Raw genomic sequence first — 14172 nt, 5'->3', positions numbered from 1 at the left:
GGCTTGGGGTAGGTGTCAGATGAAGCGATAAACTTTACGCTGCCTTTGTTTACATTTTCCATGGCAACATTTTAAAGCGAGTGATGCATATGACTATTAAAGAAAGCAGGATAAGATTTTTTTGTTAAAAAACACCACTTAAGCATGTAGCCTACAGGACAAAAACAGCAAAGAGATAAGAAGGTACGGCTTTGTCCACAGTGGTTGACAAAACTGTAAGTTCCTCTCAGTTGGGTTTTAAAATCTCCAACGGAGTTACATTGTGTGATTTAAAGAGTTCTAAAGAGGAAAAGGGCATGCTGGGAAAAAAGAGATTTATTTGGTTAATAAATAGAAAGTTTTGTCATAAAAGGCATTCATAGATGTAACGGCAACATCAGGAGTGTTAAGGGCTAATTTACAACTACATTAACTTATTTATAGCTTTCCTGAGGAAGGCTAATATATTTCCACTTTGTGGTTTTTCTGAGCTTGTCCAAAAAATTACATGGAATAGAGTTTTTTTTACCAGCTGGTAACACATGCCAGGGGGGAAGTGGAACAGTATTAGCCCGAACAGACAATTAAAATGTTATATTAGATTTTCTGTCATGGCCAAATAAAAAACATTAAATTATTAAGACACATTTCCACTCTCTTTAATCCCCAAACAATATTTCTAGGAATAGTAGACATGCATTTGTCTCAAGTGCCATACAATTGTGCTGATAATGAGCAGCTCAAACTAGGAAATCTGATCTTTCAAAGAGGTTTTTAAGAGGTGTCAATAATTCCCAGGCTTTATGAAGGAGCAGCCGCTGCCAAGTTGGCAACCCTGGTAACTAGGAAACTAATAAATTGTGTTTGTCGCTCACTTCTTCCTTTCAATGTACTTCACTGACGAAACTCTTCATACAAAACACTGGTGATGATAACTTTGATGAGTTCCTCTAACCAAGTGTAACACAAGTATACCCAGTATCCGGGAGTCTCTTAGTTGTTACGAACAAAATGCACCAAAATGTTTCCTGAATCTGAATCTAATCTCTACTGCATCATCAAGAAGGTTTTTTTTTAATAATGTTACAGAAAGTGTGTTTCGTTTTATGGGCAAAGAATAAAAATGCTTGTTTGTTGTGTGGGACGTGCTGACAGGAAAAACTACAACATTAAATATGTCAGTACAGAGAAGGATGTCTGCAACATTCTGTGTTGGTTAGCTTTTTAAAATGTCTCTATAGCATGGGCTTGAGAAACATAATAATGCTTATGTATGTATGCTAGTTTTGTTTGGGCTTTTTGCCCTCTATCCAAGTTTTGTAGGTGTGGAATGTAAAGAAATGAATAATTATATGATGCATTAAAATCAAGGTATGTATTTATGACCCTGAGGTCAGTTTATTTTATGCTGCTGCAAGGCTATTAAGCAAGGTGTCTTCTATTTTCTAAACTGCCAACATATTATATTTATATTGTTATATATTTTTTCAAATACATGTTTTTGGTCTAATATTATTTGTATTCTTATGTACAATAAACATAATAAAGAGATATTTATATTATAAGTCAAAATTATGGGTGTTCTTTTTGCGTTCTTTAATGAATCCTCTGAAAAGAAACAGAACTATGTATATTGTAATTGTTGTTATCTGCCATAAAACATTTTGTGGGGGGAATAAGGATGACATCAAGTGTGAATGTTTCTGTTAATGTGTCAGTAATTAAACTGTCATGGTCACTATCAAATTCCATTCTTCTATTCGTATGAAACACATTATTGTTCCCATGGCATAAAATGAATTACAGTTTGGGTGTCTATTTCATAAACTTGTCATCACAGGTGGATAAATAGGCCAGAAAAACAACTGACACGCAAGCATAAGAAGAATTCATGGTGAGGTGATTGTAGTATGAAGATTTATCATGTGGTTAAAAAAAATGCAAGGCATGAAAAGATAGAAAGGCTGTAAATATTGAAATTTAACCTCCAAAGACACTTACACAGACTGTATTATTGTTGTTTTTTTAACCTGCACTCTGGTTTAAAAGGGCTGCAGGGAATGTAAAATAAATTATAATCATGAATAAAAACATAATCTTGGAGTGAACATACACTGTATAAAGTGATTGCTTTAAATGGATATACCTACTGTTTGTATTAAAATCTGTACTGTTTTAATTAGAGGCGACCTGTGTGAATGTAATTTAAGTAGTGTTAACAGTTAAAAAAAAAAGTCATAATGAAGCATGGTGAAGTTTAATTGGACCAAATGGAGACTGCAGAAGGAATTGCATTACACAGGGAAACTTGTTTGACAACCTTCATAAGAGTTTCCAGTAAAGGGCCGGTGAAGTGCAAAGGAACTTTAACTGTGAGAAACTCACAATGATGGTGATTAATGTTCCCCCAGACAATCCAGTTATTTGATAAAGTAGTTACCAAACATATCTTCTGTGAGAGTTCAGACTCCTGCACATCAGTGTCATTGGCATCTAGCCATGAGTCTTTCATCTTCACATATTTGTTCTAACACAGGCCCATCCTTCGTCAAACACTTTTTGGTAAATCAAATCCAGGATTTTTTTTACTGCAAAAACAATGATAATAACACTACATGCAATTAGTGCATATATCACAATATATGCACACTCAATAATAAAAGAGCCATCACTTTTATACAGGAGTTTTAAAAAAGTATTTCTACTCTTGACTGCAGCTTCTTAAAAACATTCATATATTCTTCAACCATGACTTACTATATCCTTATCTATACATCAGTTGGCAATTTATTGCTGATTATTCTGGATTAAGGTCACATATTGGTAAACGTGTGTCTGTGGCTTACCTGGTTTTTCAGGTTATGTGAAAGTACTCTCTGTCAGGAAGCCCTCCCTCCATGTGTGAGGGAGGAGTAATCCACAGTCTAAGTACCTCATACAATCACAGACTGAATATTCATCTACAGGTGGAGTGATGAGAAGTAACACCGCCAGCATGGACAGAAGAATCTTGTGTTGGATATTTTTTCTTGGATATTTACAACTATCCTCCGGACAAAGTAACTATGGATTTACTTTTTCAAATGTTTATTTATCAGATTATACCGGAGACAGTTTAGTGGTAAGAATTCAAAAGAAAAATATCTTGAAAATAAACTACTGATTACAGTCTGATAAACTTATTTTAAAGGTGTAAATTACTGTTATAGGAGTCAGACAACATAAATTGCACTGATGCTGTATTTGTTGTCAGAAGTTGTAATACAGTAAGTAATAATTATGAATATGTGTGGCTGTAAGCCTGAATCCTAAAATTGAATTATAAAAGTAAACTTTCATAGAGGAAAAAATACAGCTTGTTCATTTGCTTTACTTTATTTCCAATATAAAATGGTTCCCTGTCATGGACGTTGGAGAACAATATACATTTAAGTATGAGATTTAAAAGCAATCTGTTTTTTCAGCAAATATTTTACAATTATTTTATCTAATTTTTAAATATTATTTTTAGGGCTTCTTGCCTTTATTTAAATTAGGGAAGAGAGAGTGGCGGATGACCTGCAGCAGATAGCTGAAGGTCGGACCACTGCATCGAGGGCTGTACCTCTTTACATAGGGCGTGCACTCTAACTGCTAAATTAAACCGGCACCCCATTAGTAAAAACACATGATCTCCTATCGTTTTTAATACTAGAACCAATAATGTATTTGTTCCAAATTATGGGTGCAGATAAAACAACAATTCACCTATAATTCAGTGAACGCTCAACTCCTGTCAAGGTCTTACCATCTAGATATTAATTTTACTTTCAGAATTGAATATGAATAGTTAAGCCTGATGGTTGGTTCTCACATTAAGGTGGTAGGGTCAACTAAATCAATAGGATCTTTTATTTAAGGGCATATATGTTCAGACAAAACTTTGAGCCAATCTTGAAAATAGTTGTAAGATGACAGCATATTCATAGTAATCAAATCATTCAACTCCTGTGAAAGTAGTTCTAGAAAAATACAACATAAAAAAAAATACAACATTAAAAACCTAAATACTTAGGTCTTTGAATAATTTTTTCTCCTGAAATGTTTTAACATTATCACTGCAATAGGTACAACCCCAAATGTGGCTGTAACTACAAGTGCGACCACCATGAGTCCTGCTCAGATCACCACAATTGCAGCCCCAACAACAACAACCGTGGCCCCAACCACCACAACTGTGGCCACAACGACTACAACTGCAGCCCCAACCACCACAACTGCAGCCCCAACCACGACCGCAGCTTCAACCACCACAACTGCAGCCCCAACGACTACAACTGTGGCCCCCACCACAACAACTGCATCCCCAAGCACCACAACTGTGGCCCCAACCACAACTGCGGTCCCTACTACCACAACTGCAGCACCAACCACAACTACTACGGCCCCAACAACTGTGGCCTCAACCACCACAACAGCGGCAACAACCACCACAACTGTGGTCCCAACCACCACAACTACAGCTCCAACCACCACAACTGCTGCCCCAACGACCATAACTGTGGCCACAACGACTACAACTGCAGCTCCAACCACCACAACAGCAACTCCAACCACCTCAACTGTGGCCCCAACCACCACAACTGCGGTCCCTACTACCACAACTGCAGCACCAACCACTACTACTGCGGTCCCAACAACAACTGTGGCCTCAACCACCACAACTGCGGCACCAACCACCACAACTACAGCTCCAACCACGACAACTACTGCTCCAACAACAACTGCAGCTCCAACCACCACAACTGCAACTCCAACCACGACTGCAGCGCCAACGACTACTACTGCGGCCCCAACCACCACAACTGCAGCACCAACCACAGCAGCAGCTCCAACCACCACAACTCCAACAACTGCAGCTCTAACCACTACTACTGTGGCCCCAACCACCACAACTGCGGCCCCTACCACTACTACTGCGGCTCCAACAACAACTGCTGTCCCTACTACCACAACTGCGGCACCAACCACTACTACTGCAGCCCAAACAACAACTGTGGCCCCCACTACAACAACTGCAGCTCCAACCACCACAACAGCGACTCCAACCACCTCAACTGTGGCCCCAACCACCACCACTGCGGTCCCTACTACCACAACTGCGACAGCAACCACTACTACTGTGGCCCCAACAACAACTGTGGCCTCAACCACCACAACTACAGCTCCAACCACGACAACTACTGCTCCAACAACAACTGCAGCTCCAACCACCACAACTGCAACTCCAACCACGACTGCAGCGCCAACGACTACTACTGCGGCCCCAACCACCACAACTGCAGCACCAACCACAACTGCGGCACCAACCACCACAACTCCAACAACTGCAGCTCTAACCACTACTACTGTGGCCCCAACCACCACAACCGCGGTCCCTACCACCACAACTGCGGCACCAACCACTACTACTGCGGCTCCAACAACAACTGTGGCCCCAACCACAACTGCCGCTCCAACAACTACAACTGTGGCCCCAACCACAACAACTGCTGTCCCTACTACCACAACTGCGGCACCAACCACTACTACTGCGGCCCCAACAACAACTGTGGCCCCCACTACAACAACTGCAGCTCCAACCACCACAACAGCGACTCCAACCACCTCAACTGTGGCCCCAACAACAACTGTGGCCTCAGCCACCACAACTGTGGCACCAACCACCACAACTGTGGTCCCAACCACCACAACTACAGCTCCAACCACTACAACTACTGCTCCAACAACAACTGCAGCTCCAACCACCACAACTGCAACTCCAACCACGACTGCAGCGCCAACCACTACTACTGCGGCCCCAACAACAACTGTGGCCTCAGCCACCACAACTGCGGCACCAACCACCACAACTACAGCTCCAACTACGACAACTACTGCTCCAACAACAACTGCAACTCCAACCACCACAACTGCAACTCCAACCACGACTGCAGCGCCAACGACTACTACTGCGGCCCCTACCACTACTACTGCGGCTCCAACAACAACTGCTGTCCCTACTACCACAACTGCGGCACCAACCACTACTACTGCAGCCCAAACAACAACTGTGGCCCCCACTACAACAACTGCAGCTCCAACCACCACAACAGCGACTCCAACCACCTCAACTGTGGCCCCAACCACCACCACTGCGGTCCCTACTACCACAACTGCGACAGCAACCACTACTACTGTGGCCCCAACAACAACTGTGGCCTCAACCACCACAACTACAGCTCCAACCACGACAACTACTGCTCCAACAACAACTGCAGCTCCAACCACCACAACTGCAACTCCAACCACGACTGCAGCGCCAACGACTACTACTGCGGCCCCAACCACCACAACTGCAGCACCAACCACAACTGCGGCACCAACCACCACAACTCCAACAACTGCAGCTCTAACCACTACTACTGTGGCCCCAACCACCACAACCGCGGTCCCTACCACCACAACTGCGGCACCAACCACTACTACTGCGGCTCCAACAACAACTGTGGCCCCAACCACAACTGCCGCTCCAACAACTACAACTGTGGCCCCAACCACAACAACTGCTGTCCCTACTACCACAACTGCGGCACCAACCACTACTACTGCGGCCCCAACAACAACTGTGGCCCCCACTACAACAACTGCAGCTCCAACCACCACAACAGCGACTCCAACCACCTCAACTGTGGCCCCAACAACAACTGTGGCCTCAGCCACCACAACTGTGGCACCAACCACCACAACTGTGGTCCCAACCACCACAACTACAGCTCCAACCACTACAACTACTGCTCCAACAACAACTGCAGCTCCAACCACCACAACTGCAACTCCAACCACGACTGCAGCGCCAACCACTACTACTGCGGCCCCAACAACAACTGTGGCCTCAGCCACCACAACTGCGGCACCAACCACCACAACTACAGCTCCAACCACGACAACTACTGCTCCAACAACAACTGCAACTCCAACCACCACAACTGCAACTCCAACCACGACTGCAGCGCCAACGACTACTACTGCGGCCCCAACCACAACTGTAGCTTCAACCACCACAACTGCGGCACCAACCACCACAACTGCGGCCCCTACTACCACAACTGCAGCACCAACCACTACTACTGCGGTCCCAACAACAACTGTTGCCCCAACCACAACTGCGGCTCCAACAACTACAACTGTGGCCCCAACCGCCACAACTGCGGTCGCTACTACCTCATCTGCGGCACCAACCACTACTACTGCGGCCCCAACAACAACTTTGGCCCCAACCACCACAATTGCGGCCCCAACTACTACTACTGTGGCCCCAACAACAACTTTGGCCTCAACCACGACAACTGCGGCACCAACCACCACAACTGCGGCCCCAACCACAACTGCAGCTCTAACCACTACTACTGTGGCCCCAACCACCACAACCGCGGTCCCTACCACCACAACTGCGGCACCAACCACTACTACTGCGGCTCCAACAACAACTGTGGCCCCAACCACAACTGCCACTCCAACAACTACAACTGTGGCCCCAACCACAACAACTGCTGTCCCTACTACCACAACTGCGGCACCAACCACTACTACTGCGGCCCCAACAACAACTGTGGCCCCCACTACAACAACTGCAGCTCCAACCACCACAACAGCGACTCCAACCACCTCAACTGTGGCCCCAACCACCACCACTGCGGTCCCTACTACCACATCTGCGACACCAACCACTACTACTGTGGCCCCAACAACAACTGTGGCCTCAGCCACCACAACTGTGGCACCAACCACCACAACTGTGGTCCCAACCACCACAACTACAGCTCCAACCACTACAACTACTGCTCCAACAACAACTGCAGCTCCAACCACCACAACTGCAACTCCAACCACGACTGCAGCGCCAACCACTACTACTGCGGCCCCAACAACAACTGTGGCCTCAGCCACCACAACTGCGGCACCAACCACCATAACTACAGCTCCAACCACGACAACTACTGCTCCAACAACAACTGCAACTCCAACCATCACAACTGCAACTCCAACCACGACTGCAGCGCCAACGACTACTACTGCGGCCCCAACCACAACTGTAGCTTCAACCACCACAACTGCGGCACCAACCACCACAACTGCGGTCCCTACTACCACAACTGCAGCACCAACCACTACTACTGCGGTCCCAACAACAACTGTTGCCCCAACCACAACTGCGGCTCCAACAACTACAACTGTGGCCCCAGCCGCCACAACTGCGGTCGCTACTACCTCATCTGCGGCACCAACCACTACTACTGTGGCCCCAACAACAACTTTGGCCTCAACCACGACAACTGCGGCACCAACCACCACAACTGTGGTCCCAACCACCACAACTACAGCTCCAACCACTACAACTGCAACTCCAACCACAACTGCAGCGCCAACGACTACTACTGCGGCCCCAACCACCGCAGCTGTGGCCCCAACCACAACTGGAGCTTCAACCACCACAACTGCGGCACCAACCACCACAACTGCGGTCCCTACTACCACAACTGTGGCACCAACCACCACAACTGCAACTCCAACCACCACAACTGTGGCCCCAACCACAACTGCTGCTCAAACAACTACAACTGTGGTCCCAAGCACCACAGCTGCGGCCCTAACGACCACAACTGTGGCCCCAACCACCACAACTGCGGCCCCTACTACCACAACTGCGGCACCAACCACTACTACTGCGGCCCCAACCACTACTACTGCGGCCCCAACAACAACTGTGGCCTCAACCACAACTGCTGCTCCAACAACTACAACTGTGGTCCCAAGCACCACAGCTGCGGCCCTAATGACCACAACTGTGGCCCCAACCACCACAACTGCGGCCCCTACTACCACAACTGCAGCACCAACCACTACTACTGCGGCCCCAACAACAACTGTGGCCCCCACCACAACAACTGCATCCCCAAGCACCACAACTGCAGCACCAACCACTACTACTGCGGCCCCAACAACAACTGTGGCCCCCACCACAACAACTGCATCCCCAAGCACCACAACTGCAGCATCAACCACAGCAAGTGCGGCACCAACCACCACAACTACTGCTCCAACAACAACTGCAACTCCAACCACGACTGCAGCGCCAACGACTACTACTGCAGCCCCAACAACAACTGTGGCCTCAACCACCACAACTGCGGCAACAACCACCACAACTGCGGCCCCAACTACCACAACTACAGCTCCAACCACCACAACTGCTGCCTCAACGACCACAACTGTGGCCACAACGACTACAACTGCAGCTCCAACCACCACAATAGCAACTCCAACCACCTCAACTATGGCCCTAACCACCACAACTGCAGTCCCTACTACCACAACTGCAGCACCAACCACTACTACTGCGGCCCCAACAACAACTGTGGCCTCAACCACCACAACTGCAGCACCAACTACCACAACTGCAGCTCCAACCACTACAACTGCGGCCCCAACGACCACAACTGTGACCCCAACCACCACAACTGCAGTCCCTACTACCACAACTGCAGCACCAACCACTACTACTGCGGCCCCAACAACAACTGTGGCCTCAACCACCACAACTGCAGCACCAACTACCACAACTGCAGCTCCAACCACTACAACTGCGGCCCCAACGACCACAACTGTGACCCCAACCACCACAACTGCGGCATCAACCACTACTACTGCGGCCCCAACAACAAATGTGGCCTCAAGCACCACAACTGCGGCACCAACCACCACAACTGCTGCCCCAAACCCGACTACAGCTTTAACCACCACAACTGCAGTACTAACCACGACAACTGCGGCACCAACCACTACTACTGCGGCCCCAACCACCACAACTGTGGTCCCTTCTACCACAACTGAGGCCCCAACCACCACAATTGCAGCAACAACCACCACAACTGTGGTCCCAACAACTACAACTGTGGCCCCAATCACAGCAACTGCCTCCCCAAGCACCACAACTGTGACACCAACCACCACAACCACAACTGTGGCCCCAACTACCACAACTGCACCAACCACCACAACTGCAGCACCAACCACCACAACTACAGCTCCAGCCACAACTGCAGCTCCAACCACCACAACTCTGGCTCCAACCACAACTGCGGCCACAAGCACAACAACTGCATCCCTAAGCACAACAACTGCACCCTCAACCACCACAACTGCGGCTCCAACCACTGCACCTGCAACCACCACAACCCCTGCTCCAACAACCACAACTGTGGCACCCACCACAACTGCGGCCCCAACTACTACAACTACATTCCCAACCACCACAACCACACAGCATACTACTTTCCTGCAACCAACCTCGCCAACAACCCTACTAATATCAACTCTTGGGGAAACAACAACACAAGGTATCCATTTACTTTTGTATTCCACTTTCCTGAAAATAATGCAGGATTTTTATGAAGCTGAAATCAATTATTTTGCTGAGAAAGCTTAACCCGACAAAGAAGCATGATAGAATGCATTTTTCCCCCAAACTTTGCTCTATCCCTTGAAAGGTCACAAGTTGAACGTGGAATAAGTGTACACAGACATGAGAAATGAGTTACAAATATCCGTATGGATGGAACAGCTATAAACCATCATTTTAAGAATTAAAATTAAGTCTGGTTCAGCACTTTAATTTATTATACATAAATACATACAAATATCTATCTGGCCTGGATAAGCTATAATAAAAGGATTTAACTCTTTAATCACTTGAATACTTGTGATAGTGGTTATAGCAAAGTACATGTTGTTGAGTTGTACTTCACTTTTTTTGTACTCATTTGTCATCTCTAGTAATTATGTGGCACGGTTACCTTTAACTGCAGTTATTGAAATGCAATAATTTGATGTTTGAGGACAAGAATGATTTACCAGGACTTCATTTTATTATTGTTTTATTAATTTCCACGTTATTATTTTGAAATTCCTACAGGCTTGCTGTCACTGGCACATCTTCAGATAAAAATACGTTCCTTTGGAGAAGTCAGCAATACAACTCTCACTGAAGAGTTGGAAAAGGTATGTAAAACAGAATATGTAAAATAGTTGTTTAATGAAGACTCAACTGACACCAAAAATGATAATGCATAAACACAATATAAAGGTTAGGGTGAAGGTTATGAGATCAATCTTGTGACGTTTATTCTGTGTTTTCTCTCCACTTAGTTTTTTGGAGCCCTACTCCCGAAAGAAACAACTCTCGGAGTACAAGTGACAAGCATTCAAAGGGTTGCCCCCTAGAAGCTTCATGTGGACGGAAATTGTATAAGGTTGTGCTGTATGTATTGTTTTGACACAATGTGAAGAGACAGTTTACCTCAAAAGTTCCATCATATCTGGAAAGTGATGTTTCTGTTGGGTTTTCTAAAATCCGAGCATGACACTTTAAATTTCATTGTATGTAAAGTATTGTGCTGCGGTGATCTATAACATACCAGGAAAAGTGCTTTGATTGCACTCCAGCTGCAACCAAAAGTGCTTAAGATAAAACACAGAGCATACATTCTAGGTTCAGACGCCTCTTGCAAGTTTTGACCAAGTTTTATAATCTGTAATCGTGGAGATGAGCTTGACTCAGTGTCAGATTAATGTTCACAAAGTACAAAAGGAAGCTCAATCAAAGAAATCTAGTCCGTCAAAGAGGTATTTAAGAGGTGTAAGTAATTCCCAGGCTTTGTAACTGGAGGAGCAGCTGCCATGTTGCTGCAAGCCAGGTAACCAGGATACTGACAAAGTATGTTTGTTGCTCACTCCACCCATTCAATGCCTTTATGTGAACATGTGACTCATAATATTGGCAACAATAATCTTGATGAGTTCCTCATAACAAGTGTATGACATTTTTACTCACAAATCAGGGAATTAAAGTGTGTGTCAGGTATCTCTGAAAAATGTTTTCATTAGATGAGATAAAGATAAAACATTTGACTCATTTAAGAAGGATGAGTTATTTTAACCTGAAATTAAACCAGAATGGGTCTTATATTCTTTATTCTTTTGCTGCAAGGTGATATGAAGCATTTGGTATTGTTGTTACTTCTTGTCATCACTGACGTACATATTTTTCCAAAGTATTGAAATGTTATTTATTGTTCTGATGTATAGACATATAGAAATTATTTTCATTCACTTAGCATAACATTTAGACTTTTTGATTTTTCTTAGATTTCATTGTTTTTTGTGTTTGTGTTATGTCCTTAAGGAAAATGAATAAAGAGTTATTTATTTTTTGTGTTCTTTAACAAATCTTAAGAAAGAAATTATTCAACATTTTATTTTGAAAATAATTAGAATTATTTACCATCAAATTTGTCTTAAAACATTATGTGATTAAACAAAAAATGGAGAAAACCAAAGCAAAAATCATTCTCTTTATTGTGTAAAACACTTTATCCATATATACTGTATATATACACACAGTTATTTATATCAGCAGAGACACACATTTAATCAGGTATTCAAACTATTCTGTAACTTAAAATCTGACGCAGTACTTCTCAATCTGAATTTTCAGTATATTATAATAACTATTAAAATATTGAAACACAACATGGGTGAGCATTTTAACATGAAGAATTCTGAAAGACCAAAGTTTTAAACAATGCTAATAATGGTCTGGGTTCCCTCACTCATGCTACACACAGCTCACAGCACTAATACCCAAACTGTCGTGTAAACCTTTAAGATCCAGCAGGATGAGTCGCAGCCAGCAGGGCAACCATTTCATAAGCTTTCCATCACATCTATGCAGCTGTCCTCTTCGTCTAGTTCTGTCTGGAAATGCATAAAGCCAAGAGCCTCGTGCACTGCTCTGCTCAGTGAGATGCAGGCGTTACGCTTTGAAAATTAAGCAGTTTTCAGTCTCTAGGAAAAAAAGAAAAACTTGAACATGACGCTCAAACTGTTCTGGTACTGCTCTCCTTGAACCAGTCTACTCTCTCTCATTGCACTCACATATATAGTATGAGAGCCCGCCTTGCCAGTTACAACTAGCCTATCAGGTCAGCACTGTAGAATGGGAAGTTCTCATGGTTAAACGCAAAAATACATATACATATATAAATGTTTTTCTTAGCTTGCTCATACCAACAAAGCCTCATTTCATTCTTCAATATGTAGTCATCTATATTACACATTCAAAAGAAGTAAATCATTTCTATAAACCTTAAAATATTTATCTTAATTAGCTGTCAATTTCATCACACATCCTTTGACCAATCAAAACGGAGAACCCACCTACTCATCCATCACATAAAAGGGCTGTAGTTGAGGCATGCTTCCTCTTTAAGCCCCAGCACAAGATGGCCTCCACAAAGGACTCAAACTCTAAGGTTATTGCTTTTACTGTGGCATGTCTTCATTATACTCTTAAGAAAAACTTGCTTTAAACGATACTAATGCAGAGTACAACTGTTTGTATATCTCAATTAATATTGAAACCATTTTATATCAATCAAATAAAGAAAACAAAGAAAATTGTGAATGTGAATCTGTTGGTGCTTCCTCTCAACATGATATATTAAAACACGTATTAACAAGATAAATCACTCCACTGCAATGTTCTGGTTTGACCACTTGAGGGTAGCCTATACTCTCCAAACTGCAATTTCTAGGTTTGTCACACTCTTTGCTTCTGTAGACCTTTGGCCAACTGCGTTCAAGGATATTTGCACTCCGCTACGGCCCATCCCCGCTGGTGACACATGCCAGGGGGGGAGTGGAACAATATTAGCCCCAACAGACTATTAAAATGTTATATTAGATTTTCAGTCACCTCCACATAAAAACAATGAAATTATTAAGACACGTTTCCACTCTCTTTAATCCCCAAACAACGTTCCTATGATTAGTGGACATGCATTTGTCTCAAGTGTCAAATCAGTTGTGCCGATAATGGGCAGCATGCAACTGCGGGGCCACTCTACCGAAACTGCACTACTGTCGGTAACGGAATCACTGCGCCTGGCTAAAGCTGCTGGGCAGTCCTCAGCTCTAGTGCTGCTAGATTTGTCAGCTGCCTCCAAACAATGCCCCCTTTAATGTGAACACACTCAAACCCTGGGTTGACTTATCGTGTTGATATCCAGCGTCGTTTCACAGCTTAGCGTGATTGCCTTTGTTAGGTTAAGTGAA

The 14172-nt window shown here is 44.4% G+C and overlaps 1 protein-coding gene across 1 annotated transcript; it reads left to right on the top strand.

Moving 5' to 3' along the window:
* The first annotated feature begins 1360 nt into the window (after positions 1–1360).
* On the top strand, positions 1361–11254 carry LOC138608008 (putative uncharacterized protein DDB_G0282133). The gene is made up of 4 exons (XM_069680666.1): positions 1361–1371; positions 4086–9808; positions 9893–10397; positions 11206–11254. The coding sequence occupies exons 1-4, from the start codon at positions 1361–1363 to the stop codon at positions 11252–11254; spliced, it is 6288 nt and encodes a 2095-aa protein (XP_069536767.1).
* The last annotated feature ends 2918 nt before the right edge of the window (positions 11255–14172 follow it).

Source organism: Semicossyphus pulcher, unplaced genomic scaffold, assembly GCF_022749685.1.
Source record: "Semicossyphus pulcher isolate SPU_LCO1_2020_fin unplaced genomic scaffold, fSemPul1.0.p SCAF_4, whole genome shotgun sequence".
NCBI classification, from domain to species: Eukaryota; Metazoa; Chordata; class Actinopteri; order Labriformes; family Labridae; genus Semicossyphus; species Semicossyphus pulcher.
Note: the sequence above shows the minus strand (reverse complement) of the source record. Positions and strands in the feature narration are given on the sequence as shown.

Bases quoted from the DNA above. Each gene is read 5' to 3' on its own strand.
- LOC138608008 (XM_069680666.1), top strand. The intron at 9,809-9,892 runs GTACTAACCACG...ACCACAACTGAG, and splicing joins CTTTAACCACCACAACTGCA to GCCCCAACCACCACAATTGC. The intron at 10,398-11,205 runs GTATCCATTTAC...CTCTCCACTTAG, and splicing joins TGGGGAAACAACAACACAAG to TTTTTTGGAGCCCTACTCCC.